This window comes from Boleophthalmus pectinirostris, unplaced genomic scaffold (genome assembly GCF_026225935.1).
Source record: "Boleophthalmus pectinirostris isolate CB_2022bp ecotype Guang Dong unplaced genomic scaffold, ASM2622593v1 HiC_scaffold_8, whole genome shotgun sequence".
Lineage (NCBI taxonomy): Eukaryota > Metazoa > Chordata > Actinopteri > Gobiiformes > Gobiidae > Boleophthalmus > Boleophthalmus pectinirostris.
Genome location: NW_026571515.1, coordinates 38584585 through 38602784, shown reverse-complemented (window position 1 = coordinate 38602784; position 18200 = coordinate 38584585). Strand labels below are relative to the sequence as shown.

The window sequence follows — 18200 nt, the reverse complement described above, 5'->3', positions numbered from 1 at the left end:
AGCCCAAAATGTGAAAACAGGAAAATACCGCCGTGTAATCCATATATTTCAACAAAGTAACTGTAATCCAATTACCACTGACTGAAACAGTAACTGTAACTGAATACAGTTACTCATCATTTGTACTCTGATTGCGTAACGCCGGTACATGTAATCTGTTACTCCCCAACACTGTCTCTGGTTACAAACGTACAAAGTACAAATGAGTGCAAACCATCACTTCGAGTAAAGTCTTGTGTGATAATGCTCTATGGTCTATGGGCTGGTTCATATAAACAAACACATAAAGACAACTCAGAGGACTGAACACAAATGCCCCCAGTAAGAAAATCATATTTTGCAGATTACAAACTGCAAGTAGCAAAATATGCAGCCAAAAATGATAATCGAGCAGCAGAAAGAAAGTTTGGAGTGAGCGAGAATCTTGTGACAACAGGGAGGATGCACCATGAAACTTTTCCTGGACTTTCCTTTCATTGGATGGATTAACTTCAGTGACAACAACCCAAACCATCCTGTCGGGATTCAGAAATAATTCTAACTGGAACTGAAGCTGAGTCTGACGACAGCTACACAGAAGAGGAAGCTGTGCTCCGTTTACCTCCAGAGGTCGTGCAGTTGCTCAGAAGTGACACCGAGGATGAAGAGTTTAATGGATTTAGTGATCTGGAGTGAGATGGAGAGTTTGGTAAACTTGTTCTGTTCTGTTGTTTATGTTATAGCTTATGTTATAATCTGAAGAACTGTTCATATGTGACGTTAACAGTCTGTTGTTCTCTGTTCTGTTATTACTAGAACTTGACTTTCAAGATGAAATGTCGGTTCCTGGTCACTGATTTTATAAAATACATTTCCCCCCAAAAGTGTGACTTATATATGTTTTTTTCTTCTTCATTACACATTTTTTGGCTGGTGCGACTTGACTCTGGAGCAACATTGGCTACGTTCAGACTGCAGGTCTTAATGCTTTTGTGAAATCCGATGGTTTTGCAAGGCCATTCACATTTCCAATTCAATGTGACTTGTATGTGACTCCAGTGTGAACATTAAACGGCCCAAAAGTGTCCCGCATGTGCACTGGAGACACGACGACGTCAACCACAGCGAGCGTGCTCTGTGTTTATGGAAGTTGTCCAAACATGGACGCAGCATTGAACACCTGGAGATTTTAAAGTTCCTCTCGTACCGGAGCCCGAACATGAACAACTTACTTGTTTTAAGAAGGAGAAGGACGAGGTTTTTGGTCGTGGTGTTTTGTGGGACAGCAGCAGCAACGTCCGTTGAAAGGAACGTGTGGATGTGGAGACGGAGCCAAGAGTGGTGAGTGGTGATGTGCTTTGCTTCAGTGACACGGAGTTCATTAACAATTTTCATATGACGAGAAGAACATTTGTGTAGATTTGTGAATGCCCACTTGTGCCACTCTCGCAGGAGGAAACACATCTTCGGCGGCTTATTTCCGTGAGCAAACGCATCGTTGTATTGGCTTGCAACAGGTGCTTGTTATCACACAAGAGCCAACCTCTTTGGCATAGCCAAGTCCACTGAGTGATAACATGTAGGAGGATGAATGCACCTTGGCCGTTCAGACTGAAGTCGCATGTCAAAAGATCAGATATGTATCAGTTTTAGGAGCACATATCCACGTGTCCTGGGTCACATTTGAAAAAATCAGATCTGTGTCATTCAGACTGTCATTAAAAGATCAGATACAGGTCACACAGAGGCCAAAAAATCAGATTTGGGTCACTTCAGGCTGCAGTCTGAACGTAACCTTATAGTCTGAAAAATCCAGTAATATCCAGTCTGATGGAGTCTATGCTGAACTCTCTTGTATAAAAGACCTGAATAGAGTATAGGTTGACAAAGAGGTACACTGGTTAGTACTTCTGCAGAGACATTATGCGCTCGGGTTGTTTAATGTTTCAGTGCAAAGCCTTTTGTAGAACACAGTACAATAGAATATTTAAACAGCTCGGAGGATGGGCCGTGAAATAGTCGACTTTTAGTAGGTGAAATACAGTCTGTGAGTGAAGTCATGAATTCTTCCGTGTATTATATTTGAGATAATACTGCTTTATAGCTTATGGGCTTATGTATTTGCTTTGTGGAATTGATTCCCAACAATTTTCTGAATGTCACTCAGCACTCTTCATATCCTCGACAATCTTGAATAAAAAAGCTTAAAATGCTACCACCAATATTTTTATATAAAGAATGACAATGTGCTGCTCCAGGTGCTGCAGACACACAGCTTAACACCCTTGCTTCACAACAAGAAGGTTCTGATTGGGATATTTCTGGGAGTTTTTCTAGAAAAACATTACATTTTAAAGAAGACATTGTGCTTGACCCTGATATAGAGTTATAATCTGACACCCAAGATCATGATGTTAGAATATGCACATTTTAAATTGCAATATTCAACAAAAACAACTGAGCTGATGCGGCAGTAAACGTCATCACAACAAATAGCATGCGTTTCCGATGGATAGCTGCAGATCATGTTGTGAGCAGCAGATTTTTTTCATTCATAACAAAATGAGTACACCACACTTCTGAATAAATGTATCACCGATTTGAAAAATAGGATAACTAAATAAGTACAAAGAGGTATGCGTATGCTGGTGGTGGTAAAAACAGGAGTTGATCTGCAATATTGCGTCTTGAAAATAAGTGATAAAGACTACTCCAACATGAATCACTCCAAATACAGCTTCAGATGGTAAATGAGAAGGTGAAACAGCTTGAGCAAGATTTTGTTAAGTTATTGTTATTTGCTTTAGTCCTGCTTTATAGTCGGGGTTGTTTTTTTTGTTAAGACCCACTTTAGTCTATGTTTATATGATGACAGTCTGAACTGAAGATGCAAAAGTGGCGTCACATCTTCACTTTTTATTCTGTGTTTAGACGAGTGTTTTTGGGAGGAAATCCACATGCATGTGGTGACTAGAGCCCGACCGATATGGATTTTGCTGTGGCCGATATGAACCCGATATAATGGAAGTTGGAGCTGCCGATATAATCGCCGATATATTTAGTGATGTAAAAATTCACTGTAAATGTTGAATTGTTTAAAAAACTTAGGTTTGGCTCTGGTGGATTTTAAACTGGGTTTATTTAGGCAACATTTATTGTTATTCTGCCTCTTTACATCATATTTACAGACAGTAGGTTGACTTAATTTCATTTTTGCATCACATTCTAGACACTAGTGATGGGGATTCCAGTTCTTTTTAGAGAACCGGCTCTTTTGGCTCGGCTCACTAAAAGCTGCTGGTTCTTTTGGCTCCCAAGTGGCTCTTCAGATTGTTTTGTTGCAAGCAGGACTAAAGCACGTCTAAAACAGGACTGAATCAGGACTGAACCAGGTCTAAACCAGGACTGAAAAAGGACTAAACCGGGACTTATTTATTTTATGCTAAACTACAGTCAAATATGCTCGTTTATTTTTATTTTTTTAAAATCCTATGTACACGCAAATTTCTCAAAGTTTCGTTTTTAGCCGCTGCCGCTGTCAAACCACGAATCTGCACGCAGCGTGAAGAGAAAAAAAGTGAGAGAAAGAGAAAACACGGCTCCCAATAAGGATCAGGCTCCCGTCGTTCCCTTCAAAGAGCCGGTTCTAAGAGTCATTTCGTTCGCGACGGACCCATAACTAGTAAAGAAAGTAGCGCTATTAGCCTTTAGCCGTAAATACGTGCGCGCCGCGGTAATTAATTATATGCGCAAATGTCATAATTCACACGTCTGTTCACAGCTCATTTACATATCAGTGCAGGTCCAGTAACAAATATACGGCCAATATAGTCACTTTAGAACAGACCAATAGAAAACAGTCTGTTTATGTGCGGGAGCTACAGCAGCTAACCCATAACAAATGACAAAAACTAGCTTCAGAGTCGACATATTTCCAACACTCACCGCTCATACAGGCTCCTCCTCACATCACAAATCTGCACTAATAAATGTCCTTTTAATCCAGACTCAAACCGATTGTCCGTAAAAAAGAATATCATCTCAGTGTTTGGATCTGTGTCTGCAGGTGTAAACAAACACACGTGAGTGACGCGACTCTGTGGTGTGTTCAGGGACAGTACGGACACACACACAAATGACTCCGTAGATAAATACTGATGTGGAGCCACATATTAGGACATTTATCTGTCTGTAAATTAGATTAAATGAACAGAATGTAGAGAGTCTAAGCTTTATAACGAGGTATAACATGCCCACGTGAAATATCGGCCCCTATCAGCAAGCATATCGGCCGATAGCCGATATGCCTAAAATTGCCCACATCAGCCGATAATATCGGCCAACCGATATATCGGTCGGGCTCTAGTGGTGACGCAAAAGTGTGTGGAATTCAGTTGGGTATGCATGTACTTAAAGCAACAAGAGCATCTTTTGGTTTTCATGCCACGCATTTTCATCAGCTACTCCTTCCACAAAGTTGTCTCACCATCGACTGGTTCTCCAGGTCTCATCCATAACCGTCTGACTCACCTGCGACGACCTGGTGCATCCAGAATTTGACAGAGAAGCTTGAAGATCCGACGCATGGAAATGATCCAGTGTTTGTTTCTGTGTACTGTATGTATGTGACGTAAATACGTACGTGACCTGAGCAGATCTGACCAAAGTGTGTCTTGGACATATTCAACTTTTCCACTGGAGGGTGATTTCAGATTTTTGCATTTTTTAAGCCCCAAAAATGGCATCACTGTCTAAACCAAGAGTGTCAAACATATCTGGCCCTCGACTGATTTTCTACTAAAATATTTTACTTATATTTTCTATAAAAATATTGGTAATTTTCTGTGGTGTTTATCACAGCAGCGTCTCCAGCGTCTCTGTACGTGGCCCCTCCCACCAGAGCAGCACAAATGAAGACTTGCCTCTTTCCAAACGCTCTTAAAGGACGATCGTTTTGACTGTTGACCGTGACACCCTCATCAGAAAAATGTCAAAAATTAGAAAAGTTGACACCGAGTGCAGGATTTTCCAAGAAAAATTAACTTATTCCTATTTACATACAAGTTCAACTTTGTGTTGAAATTACATTTTTCTTAAAGTTTCAGGTTGTTCATAATATTATAATATTTTGTAAAAGAAAGAGTTCATCAATTAAAAAAGATTTCTGTAATAGATTTGTGTTTCTCTGCACAAATATTTGAACTTATTGTTATTTTGAGTTTTCTGATCCGGTCCCTTTGGGATCAAAGTAGGTTGGATACGGCCCCTGGACCAAAATGAGTTCGACACCCCTGGGCTAAACAAAAGGCACTTCCAATAAAATATTTTGTGTTTTTTACCCATAAGCTTTCTCATGTAAACAGGCCCTTCATTCAGTCTTCATTTAGTACCAATTTCTGTCCTGCTTTAGACCTAGTTTAGTCTTGATTAAGTCTAAGTCTAGTTCTGGTGACACATTATATTAGCTGGTTTTTGTGTGAAAACTGTAATCATCTTCAGCCTGTTTATTCATTGCAAATACTTTTCTAAGATCACGCAATCAAATGTTTAGTCCAATCAGTATAGTATTCGTATTTACAATAAAAACACAATTGCTTTATACATTATTTAGTATGTTATATTGAAAAGTACTGCATTTCCAAGGATTTTTACCACAGCTTTAATTACGACGTTAATAATAAATACAGAATGATCGTAATAAAAATGCATTCACCGGAGAAACGGATGACGCCAATCGTGCTCTGGACCCAAACGTCAATATCCTGGTTGAATATGTAACTGGAGTATAGATTTCCTGTTCATGTGGGCTCCAGTTCAATAGCTGTGATACGAGATATAAGCATTTCTATAGAACCATCTTCAGTCATGTCACAGAGGAGACGGACGCGATCGATGCCATACTCTCCGGCGACAGTACAGCATCCCATAGTGTGGTCTTCATTAGAGATGGGGGGAGGTCAAGAGTTTATTGGGAGTCTACTGTTTGGGGTAAATGAATTAGAAATGATCACGAATGTAAAAGACTTTCATAATCTACTGCCAGTGTTGGGGAGTAACAGATTACATGTACCGGCGTTAAGTAATCAGAGTACAAATTATGAGTAACTGTATTCAGTTACAGTTACTGTTTCATTGAGTGGTAATTGGATTACAGTTACTTTGTTGAAGTAAATGGATTACATGGCGGTATGTTCCTGTTTTCACATTTTGGGCTAAATCAGGACTAAACCAGGACTAAACCAGGACTAAACCAGAACTAAACCAGGACTAAACCAGGACTAAATCAGAACTAAACCAACACTAAACTAGGACTAAAACTAGGTCTAAACCAGGTCTAAACTTGGATTAAAACAAGGTCTAAACAAGGTCTAAACCAGGTCTAAACCAGGTCTAAATCAGGACTAAACCAGGACTAAACCAGGTCTAAACCAGGACTAAACCAGAACTAAACCAGGTCTAAACCAGGAGTAAACCAGGACTAAACCAGAAACTAAACCAGGACTAAACCAGGTCTAAACCAGGAGTAAACCAGGACTAAACCAGAACTAAACCAGGACTAAACCAGGACTAAACCAGGTTTAAACCAGGACTAAACCAGGACTAAACCAGAACTAAACCAGGACTAAACCAGGTCTAAACCAGGTCTAAACCAGGACTAAACCAGGACTAAACCAGGTCTAAACTTGGATTAAAACAAGGTCTAAACCAGAACTAAACTAGGAGTAAAACCAGGTCTAAACAGTATGAGACCTAACAGTAGGTGGACATACTCATATAAATTTCTCATATAAAAATCATTTCTCTATCAATAATATTTTTAATCTGGTTAAGTAAAAACTGGACTTTTTATTTTCTTTTAACAGACAAAACTTCTTATGTTCAGATTTCCTCGTCTTTGCTTCTCTACAGTAAACAAAAGTCTGTTCATGGAGACTTGGGCTCAACAGACAATTTGAAGAGAACAAACATGAATTTTCAGGATGTGGTTGGTACATTCATGTAGTTTTAAAAAGCATGACAATATCAAGTAATCCAAAGTATTCAGATTACATTACTCACTTATGGATGGACTAATGGATTATGTTACAAACTACATTTTGGGGTATGTAATCTGTAATCTGTAGGGGAATACATTTTAAAAGTCACCTTCCCAACACTGTCTACTGCAATAGAATGTATTATTTAAATTTGAATTCTGTAACTTTTCTGATAGAAAGTTTGCCATCTGCTTTCTCTATGGAGATGTTAATGCTTTGCCTAGAATGTTCCACAGCACGGCATTAAACTTATCTCTTAGCTCTATCTCTATTAAAGTAAAGTTTCCATTATTTTTTCCCACAGACAAGAAAAAATCAAATATTAAGAGCTGTTTTACATCCAAAAAAGCACATTTAAAACATAACAAATTATAGGTCTTGAGGCCATTAGTAACCATATAGCCAAGGGTGTAGTGGGGGTGGTACACAGTTTTTCACTGTCCACCCACTTCTCCCGACGTGAGATATAAAAAATTAACAAAGATAAAATAGCTACAACTTAAATGTCAAACCGAAGCTACTGGCATTGGTGAAAACAAGTGCATAGGCTCATGATATCTGCAGTACTGTCCTAGAGAGACCTGACACATGAGGGACTAGGACTGAACCCGGACTAACCCAGAGCTGAACCAAGCCTAAACCAAGAGTGAACCAGGACTGAACCAGGACTAAAATAGAAATAAACCAGGTCTAAACCAAGCCTAAACCAACACTGAACCAATACTGAACCAGGACTGAACCAAGCCTAAACCAGGACTGAACCAGGACTGAACCAGGACTAAACCAGAGCTGAACCAAGCCTAAACCAAGAGTGAACCAGAACTGAACCAGGACTAAAATAGAAATAAACAAGGTCTAAACCAAGCCTAAACCAACACTGAACCAGGACTGAACCAGGACTGAACCAGGACTAAACCAGGACTGAACCAAGACTAAAATAGGACTAAACCAGGGCTAAACCAGGTCTAAACCAGGACTAAACCAGGTCTAAACAGTATGAGACCTAACAGTAGGTGGACATACTCATATAAATTTCTCATATAAAAATCATTTCTCTATCAATAATATTTTTAATCTGGTTAAGTAAAAACTGGACTTTTTATTTTCTTTTAACAGACAAAACTTCTTATGTTAAGATTTTTGGTCTTTGCTTCTCTACAGTAAAACAAAAGTCTGTTCATGGAGACTTGGGCTCAACAGACAATTTGAAGAGAACAAACATGAATTTTCAGGATGTGGTTGGTACATTTATGTAGTTTTAAAAAGCATGACAATATCAAATAATCCAAAGTATTCAGATTACATTACTCACTTATGGATGGACTAATGGATTATGTTACAAACTACATTTTGGGGTATGTAATCTGTAATCTGTAGGGGAATACATTTTAAAAGTCACCTTCCCAACACTGTCTACTGCAATAGAATGTATTATTTAAATTTGAATTCTGTAACTTTTCTGATAGAAAGTTTGCCATCTGCTTTCTCTATGGAGATGTTAATGCTTTGCCTAGAATGTTCCACAGCACGGCATTAAACTTATCTCTTAGCTCTATCTCTATTAAAGTAAAGTTTCCATTATTTTTTCCCACAGACAAGAAAAAATCAAATATTAAGAGCTGTTTTACATCCAAAAAAGCACATTTAAAACATAACAAATTATAGGTCTTGAGGTCATTAGTAACCATATAGCCAAGGGTGTAGTGGGGGTGGTACACAGTTTTTCACTGTCCACCCACTTCTCCCGACGTGAGATATAAAAAATTAACAAAGATAAAATAGCTACAACTTAAATGTCAAACTGAAGCTACTGGCATTGGTGAAAACAAAGTGCATAGGCTCATGATATCTGCAGTACTGTCCTAGAGAGACCTGACACATGAGGGACTAGGACTGAACCCGGACTAAACCAGAGCTGAACCAAGCCTAAACCAAGAGTGAACCAGGACTGAACCAGGACTAAAATAGAAATAAACCAGGTCTAAACCAAGCCTAAACCAACACTGAACCAATACTGAACCAGGACTGAACCAAGCCTAAACCAGGACTGAACCAGGACTGAACCAAGCCTAAACCAGGACTGAACCAGGACTGAACCAGGACTAAACCAGGAGCTGAACCAAGCCTAAACCAAGAGTGAACCAGAACTGAACCAGGACTAAAATAGAAATAAACAAGGTCTAAACCAAGCCTAAACCAACACTGAACCAATACTGAACCAGGACTGAACCAGGACTAAACCAGGACTGAACCAAGACTAAAATAGGACTAAACCAGGGCTAAACCAGGTCTAAACCAGGTCTAAACCAGGTCTAAACCAGGTAAACCAGGGCTAAACCAGAACTGAACCAGGACTGAGTATTGGGACAGGTGCGCCCGTGTAGACTTGGGTGACCGCAGGCGAAACCGGCGTCACAAATTGCTTACCTCCACTTAAAAAATCCCCACTACACCTCTGCATATTGCTGATTAGCCCTGAGCAAGTTTTCAAACCATGATTTTTTTTTTTTTTTTTTTCTGAAAATCTCTGAGAAAAATGAATGGGGAATTTACTTCCAGAACGGGGGGTGGGCGGTCACTCTTGAGTTCCATAATGCCAGCAGTCCAAAGCTACAGATTAGACAGCGGCTGCAGACAGCCGACCAAGATTCAAGAGATAAACGTTTTTAGCAATAACGTGCCAATAATAACTGCATGGATACTTTTAACACTGGTAAAATATCTATGGAGGCAGGCAGGTGGCTGGTGGTGGATCTCACACCTGAAAAGTTCCACATCTCACCTGACATTTTCACAGCATTTTGACCAGCTGTTGTGAAATAATAGAAAGAAATATGACATAGTTAGGGCTGGGTAAGAAGTTGCCGATGCAAGATACATATCAAATCAATTTGATATGGTTCAATATAAAATAATGGCTAAATCATGGCTGTGATACTAAAAGTCTTTGTTAAACCACTTCTTGTGCAAAGTTCATATAAAACACAAACATTTTAATCAAATTTAATAAATAAAAAAATGTTTAGTCAAATGTCTTGAATAAACGAGTTTCCTTTCTTTAAACAAGCAACAAAACTGTAGCGATGTATCAAAATTATTTTGTAAAATATACCAAAAAATACTTTTGGCAATATATTGATACAACAGCCATGATATCAATATTGTATCATCACATTAAATGATACGATATATGGATAATTTGATATTTTTGCACACCCGTAGACATAGGGCAATAGTGTAAAAAAAAAACCCAAAAATATGCATTTTGGCTTTGAACAGTTTGAATAGGCTAGCCTTGTATTGAAATTCAAATTTTCAACACAAAAATGTACACTTTCTCATATATACCACCTTCTGTGTTATTATATTTAAAAACATTTGTATTCAGTTTCCGATTATAGGCGCCATTTTGAGGACCATTCAAAAGATAGGTTCATCTGTTCATCACATACAAGCAGAAAAACACTTGACTCTTATCACACACGAGCTACAGACACATCAATCCCACAATCCCACAGCACTACTTACACTGGTGGCGTATTGGATGTCCCTCCATATATTCGTCTCCCGGGACAGATCAGACATCTCGAAAAGGTTTTCCAGCTCCACCTCTCCGATCATGTCATGCCTGGAAAACCGATCGAAATCAAAAACGCTCATGTGCAGCTTCCTCGTGGGCAGCTCGTCGTAAGGCACGGGGAACTGGAAGCTTTCATTAAACGTCGGATTCAGCATTTTCCGATGAACTCTTGTCTGGAACTTCTTGCGATCCGGGAGCAGGTAGACTTTGACGTAAGGATCGGAGGTGCCGCACAGGTCTTTAGCCGGGAGGTCCACGGCGCGCAGAATGTTGACGATCAAGGACTCGTTCTCGTAGTCGTACTTGAGGGAGAAGTTGATGCGGCCGCAGTTTTTGTTGGAGTTCTTGGAGGAGTCTTCGGATTCTTGCGCCTTCTGCTGGTAGAGTTCGGGCTGGATGCGTCCGAGTCCCGTGGGTTTGTCGTCTTTCACTTCGTAGTCATTGCCCAGGTCCAGACTGCCCACCTGCATCTGTCGGGGCAGGTGTCTCTTGAAGGAGTTGTGTCTGTGGAAAAAGAGGAGATATACAAATTAAATACACGATAATACAAACAGGACATTTGAAAAAAAAAAAAAAAAAGAAAAGAAATTCAACCAGGTGAGACTTCTTTCAGGTGGAGAAACCTATTTGTCTCCATGGAGATGTTACTGCTTTGCCTGGAATACTCCACAGTACGGCATTCAACTTTCATCTATCTCCATGAAGACAAGCAGAGGACACCACCAGTCCATGTTACTGGTCAGATCTATCGAGAGGCAAGCCCAATCTGCCTCATCAGATCAGTTTTGGTTCTCAGCTGTGGTATTGTGGTCACCGTAGAAAGCTGCAAACCCAAGACCCCAATTAAATATTCATTTATTAAGGGAAAAGGTTTGCAGTGGGCTCTGTCCAGAACAGACTCACAATGGAAAAAAATCTGGAGCATCATGAATTCATGTATCATTCATTCTTCAATATGAAAAAAAAAAAAAAAAAACTAGTTTCTTCATTATTTGTCTCCAAAACCAAAATGAAAAGAAAATGGATAATGATTAGTTTTTTCAGTTTTTGATTTAGTTTTTAAATGAAAAAAAAAAAAAAAAGGATAATGACCATTTCCCATTTCTGTGACTTAAATTGCAATGCTGGGACCAGGACTGAACCAGGTCCGGGACCAGACCAGAACGAGACCAGGACTGAGACCAAGACTTTGATCAGAACCAGACCGGGAGTGAGCCCGGGACCAGGCCGGGACCAGGATCAGGACTGAGACTGGGACTGAGACCGGGACTAAGGCTGGGACCAGACCAGACCTTGATTGAGACTGGAACTGAGACCGGGACCAGACCGGGACTAAGACCAGGACCAGACCAGGACTGAAAATGGTTTAGTCCTGGTTTAGTCTTGGTTCAGTCCTGGTTCAGTCCGTATGAGGAGCAATATTCCCGCATCGCAGTTTAAGTCACGGAAACGGGAAATGGCTGTTGTCCGTTTTTTCCATTATTCATTTAAACACAAAATCGAAAAAAATAAAAAAATAAAAATCGTTATCCGTTTTTTCATTTTGGTTTTGGAGACAAACAATGAAGAAAACAGTTTTTTTTTTTTCATTTTCTTATTTTTGGTTTTATATTGAAAAACGAATGAACGAATAATACACGGATTATCACGACACCACTGCACTGCACGGTGTACGATCTGAACTTCTCTCGTTACTTTTAGTTATTTGAAATACTTGAAGCCACCGTATCAGAGCTACACCAAGCACAGTCTGAGTCCAGTGTCATTCTAGGGAAAGTATTGTTAAAGGCGTCTTGCCCAAAGGCACAGTGACAGAACTTGGTCAGTGCGGGCTGAACTTGTTGGATGAACGCTCTGCCACCAAACTCCCACTGTACCACTGTCAGATACTTTTGTGTCCTTGGGCAAAACACTGTGCCCTTTGTGACTGATGTGTGTGTGATGGTGGCTGGGTTATTCATAGATTCTGTACTGAAAAAGAAACAATACAAACGACCATTGAAGAACACTTTTTGTTTTACTTTTTCATTTGGCTCTGTTGGGTAAACATATTCATCTTTGTCTAGAATTAAGTTTCAGAATTTCAAGACTAAGAATGCCACGAGAAGTGCTGACGCCCGAGTCCATTGTTTGTGCTCACGACTTGGCTGCTGTTAAACCCTGCATCGATCCAAGCACAAGAAATGTTAATTGCGATCTTAATAGTCTCCCTTTGAGAGCGGAAGAGACGAGTCACTGGCAATTATGCACAAACAAAATGGCTCTCTAACTGATGTATGACACTGCATAGACTGACCCAGGCTCACTTTGAAATCAGTAGGGCAACGAAAGAAGCGGACAACTTAAAGGTTGTATGGAGGATTTTTTAAGGGAAGAGAAATACAGCGACAGTCCTTTTTCAAATGTTGTGCATGCGTGACACCACCTCCCTCCTCCACAGCTCCCTAAGTAGAAACACCTCCTCCCGCCTCCTTACTCCAGAAATCACACTTGTAGAATTACTGTTGGAGTGACCTGTCTAGAAATAATTCAGCGACCGACGTGTCAGTTTTTAGACACTTCGTCTGCTTCAGTTGCGCCATCGCTGGAAGGAATCTCCAAGAATCACCTCAGTTTGTCTTCGCTCCTTTTCCTCCTCTCTTCTTCTTTCAGCGACCTCAAAAACTGACTTTCTTTTGCGCGAACTGGTCGTGGATTCTCGTCCACCATCGCAACAAACTTTGTGCGAATTGCGAGGAAGCTACAGTTTGAAAAAGCCTCTAAGAACCGCTGCATAAACCACGTAATCCCTGCACGCCGCAAGTCAGTTACACTAGAAATGTAGGGAGTTTGATTGACGACCTAACAGCCAATAAAAAATAGGGTAGCCTCGTTATTCATTGGCTGAAGTTTATCTGGCCTCACTACGTCCACAGTTGATAGATTTTCATGCTTTTTTTTTTTTTGGTCATCATAATTACAAGGCTGCTGCATCGCTGTAGTGGTATTTTAAACTTTCATTGACAATTTGAAACTAAAAAAAAAAATCCTCCATACAACCTTTAAGACATGTCCTGCATTGATTAGTTGACTAAAAACGGGGCGTGGCAAAATATTACACCTGCAGGGGGAGTTCATTCAAAAACAATGTAAAAAAAGTACTAGGAAACCATGTATTTATATAAAGAAAGATTGAACTTGCAAACTGAAACACAAGGTGATCTTCATTTTTACGTAATTACAAAAAAATCTGAGATGCACTGATCCAGATTTTTCAGTTCCGATAACGATCACTCAGTACGTTAAATTTAAGTATCTGCCGAAACCCGATATTCACTGATACCAGGAGCGACAGAAAATGTATTTCCTTAAAACACGGTTAAGTTATTATACAAGAGATCCACTAGTGTTATGTAACTGTTATTTATGCTTCCATTAACCACTGAACATCGTATGAATAAAAGGTAAAACCTTATGAGACATTCTAGGCCAAAATCAGCCTGTAAATAGTCTCATTAAGTCAAATTAAAGGCCCAACCACAACAGTTTAAAGGTGCATTGTGTAACTTGTCTGGTGGAGGGTCTTGTCTCCTCAGAGATGTGCCATAAACTTATGAATCTCCATGGAGAAGTTAGATTTATGAAGAGGTGACCCCACTCAAAAGTAAGAATATATGTTTTTTGTTTTTTTAATGTAACACCCGTAGTTAAATAAATGCAAGACAGATTAGTTTAAAGGGACAGTTTTCTAGTGAGTCAGAGTGTTGGAGACGTGTGGAGACACTTTTTTAAATCTTCCATCCAGTCCTTGTATTTGCAGAGGTCACTGGTGCTAGGCTAGTGCATGTCAATGGCCATAGTTATCCTGCTACTAAAAACAGTCTTACCCACTCCACAAAACACCCGAAACAAATCTATTATTACACCAGACTGTTGATGTAAATGTCTGTGTTGACAGAATAATTTTAGAAGTAAAATTAACCTTGCATTTAAAGGATTTCTCTCTGAGCAGGAGCGTTGAGTTGTTCTTCCTGATGGAAAACTTGGCAGCGGCAGACTGATATATGAGAAAATAGTCCCTCAACATGCGACGATTCATGCGATGCAAGGATAGTTTTATTTCAAACATCAATCTATCGACACAGACATTCACATGGACAGTCTGGTGTAATAATAAATTTGCATCGAGTGTTTTGTGGAGTGGGAAAGACTGTTTTTAGTGGCAGGATAACTATGGCCATTGACATGCACTAGCCTAGCACCAGTGACCTCTGCAAATACAAGGACTGGATGGAATATTTCAAAAAGTGTCTCCACACGTCTCCAACACTCTGGCTCACTAGAAAATGAGCTCCATCCATCCATCCATCCATTTTCGTCCGCTTATCCGGGGCCGGGTCGCAGGGGCAGCAGCCTAAGCAGGGACTCTCAGACTTCCTTCACCCCAGACACGTCCTCCAGCTCCTCCGGGGGGACCCCGAGGCGTTCCCAGGCCAGCTGAGAGACATAATCAATCCAGCGTGTCCTGGGTCTTCCCTGGGGCCTCCTCCCGGTGGGACATGCCCGGAACACCTCCTGAGGGAGGCGCCCAGGAGGCACCCGGAACAGATGCCCGAGCCTCAACTGGCTCCTCTCGACGTGGAGGAGCAGCGGCTCTACTCCGAGCTGCTCCCGTGTGACTGAGCTCCTCACCCTATCTCTAAGGGAGCGCCCAGCCACCCTGCGGAGGAAACTCATTTCAAGCGCTTGTATCCGCGATCTCGTCCGTTCGGTCATTACCCAGACCTCATGACCATAGAAATGAGCTCCTATGTCCAAAATTCCAGACTGTCCCTTTAATGCAGACCCTTTCCAGAAAAGTTACACATGGAACCGATACCCGATCCACTAAAGTTTTTCAGTACTGGCACCGATATTCAACACCAGTATCGATATTGGTACATCTGTAAAAAAAATACCGTATCTTCAGCTTATTCACTCACTTCTCCCATAAAAATTTAAATAATTGAAGTAAAATTATTAGTTGACCAATATAAATTTTGGTCAGCTAAGACTTCATCAACCGATCAATGGACTAAAGACCTAAAGCTCTAGAAATCCGTGGTTGAGTTGGTGAAATAAACCATAGCTGTGTTTTGATGAACCTAATACATGTACTTCCTCTCTTTCTGCAGCTAATGATACATGTAGAACAAACAAAACAAAAGCTCCAGGGGATCAGTGAGACCGGTGTGTGCTCTGCAGCCTAAGGAAGGAATCAAACTCATAACTAGCTCTGCAGGTTTAGTATTCATATTTGCAAACCTTTTTTTTTATATCGCTCTGCTTTTAAAGGTGCATTGTGTAACTTGTCTGGTGGAGGGTTCGTCTAATGCTTTACTCCATGGAGATCTTAAACTGTTGTGTCTTCACGGAGACCAAGTTACAGGTCAGATCTGTGAAGAGGCGACCCCACTCATAGTCAGAATGTGTGTTTTTCTAGGTATTTATGAGCTATAACTATATATATAACTGAATAAATGTAAGTGTGTAGATGGTGTTTTAACAGCATTTTCTATTGTTCCTAGTCTTTTTGGGGGGGTAACCTTTACGCAAAATATGTACATTTGCAGCTTTCTGGTCAAAAACGCCCCATTTAAACTGTGCTGCCTTCAGTATCATCTACAATTTCAAGTAGTTGGGGACATCACAAAAGACTGCTCTGATTACAGCCTGTTGTTTCTGATTACAAACACTTGGCTACAGGGACAGAGTGTAAAGTGTGGAAACCTTTTAGACCAATCACACTGTTCCTTGTACCTCCAGACCTCCTATCCCCTCACTCTCCCCTTTACTCCTCCAGACCCTCTTCCCCATCACTCCCCCCTTTAGTCCTCTGGAACTGATGCTGAGTCCGTTTACCTCCGGAGGTCGTGGAGTTGCTCAGAAGTGACACCGAGGATGAATAAGTCAATGGATTTAGTGATTTGGAGTGAGATGGAGAGTTTGTTAAACTTGTTCTGTTCTGTTGTTTATGTTATATTTATCTGAAGAACTGTTCATATGTGACATTAACAGTCTGTTGTTCGGTTCTATTGTTATTACTAGAACTTGACTTTCAACAGGAAATGTCAGTTCCTGGTCTCTGATTTTATAAAATAAATTTCCCCCAAAAAGTGTGACTGATAGTCCGGTGCGCCTTATATATGTTTTTTTCTACCTCATTACACATTTTTTGACTGTTGCAACTTATACTCCAGACCGACTTACAGTCCACAATATACGGTACTTATAATAATTATTTCTCTGTGAGAAGGAAACTGCCGTAAATAAATACATTTCCAATTATTAGAAGAAATTGCAATCTAATTTTTAGAAGTAATTTGAGAAGAAATGTTGAAAAATATTGTATTTTTTTGTTAAAGTAGAGGGTTCTGATTTAGAAAGTTTTACAAATTGATGACATCACACTAGGGAGACTTCTATTCAAAAGTTTGGCACAGTTTACACAAACGAAACTTTTTTTTTTACATTAACTTCTTGGGTTCTTTTTAAAGACAATGCAGTAAAGTGTGTTTATCTTGTTGACATGTTTCGGCTGCTGCTGCATCTTCAGATCTGTCAACGGTGTTGGTGGTGACGTGTCGTACATCAGCTGTTGTTACTTCCTTTAAGTGTGGTCAGCCTACAGGAAGTACCAACCTGGCAGGTGGCTCAGACTGACCACGCCTCCCGTCGCCCGATGTTCTCTGGAGGAGGGTGTCCCAGGTGTGTGAAAGGAGGAACGCGCCGTCATCACGGTTAATGTTGTCCGTGCCTCGTTTTCTGATTTCAATGTCCTCCTTGATCCAGTGTTTGAACTTGTTGTTTTCTGATCCAAAGACCCGAGCCCCGTCCCAATCCAGAATGTGGTAGATATTTGACAAATCACCACCAACACCGGTGACAGTCCTGAAGATGCAGCAGCGGCAGCCGAAACACGTCAACAAGGTAAACACACTTTAATGCATTGTCTTTAAAAAGAACCCAAGAAGTTAAAGTACATAAGAAGACAAAATGAACATCACTGATTTTATATATTTTTTACACTTTAAACATGATTTCAACAAAAAAGTAAGTGTTTTCTTATATTTTTATTTGACAAATAATCATTTCTGTGTACATTAAAGCACCTAGTGTATATCGTGGTTGCTACTTAACAATTATGGAGCATGATGTGATGTCATGATTTCCAGCAGGAAGCAAAATGTAAAACCTTAAAAAAATAGCCAAACTGGGCCTATCTTCATTAAACAGAAACTGACACAAAGCGCAATGTCTTATAGGTCAGTATACAGTAGATAAACAAAAGGGATCTACTTTTTCACAAGCTTCGGAAAGTGCACGGTGTCATTTCTCAACACTAAAGATGAGACAGTTGCCGTTTGAAAGGACTTCTGGCCACATGATTAATACGAAAGGTTTGTGAAGCCAGTTCCACAAATAACGAGAAGATTCGACATTTGTGGATCATAAATTTGGATATTTCTTCCAAAACAGCGTTACATTTTATTCTTTTTGTTTTCAGCCTGACGTTAACATCTGTCACGGCAATTCAGAAAATAGCGTTTCTGGCTCATTCTGTGCTCCATGTGGTCTTAGTTTTA

General features: G+C 40.1%; 1 protein-coding gene across 2 annotated transcripts in view; it reads right to left on the bottom strand.

Moving 5' to 3' along the window:
• Nucleotides 1-18200, bottom strand: part of syt6a (synaptotagmin VIa) — a 328387-nt gene that overhangs the window by 58353 nt on the left and 251834 nt on the right. For both annotated transcript variants that reach the window (XM_055166189.1, XM_055166191.1), the window contains exon 4: nucleotides 10545-11100. In XM_055166189.1, the coding sequence (XP_055022164.1) occupies nucleotides 10545-11100 (556 nt within the window). The remainder of the gene's footprint in view (nucleotides 1-10544; nucleotides 11101-18200) is intronic.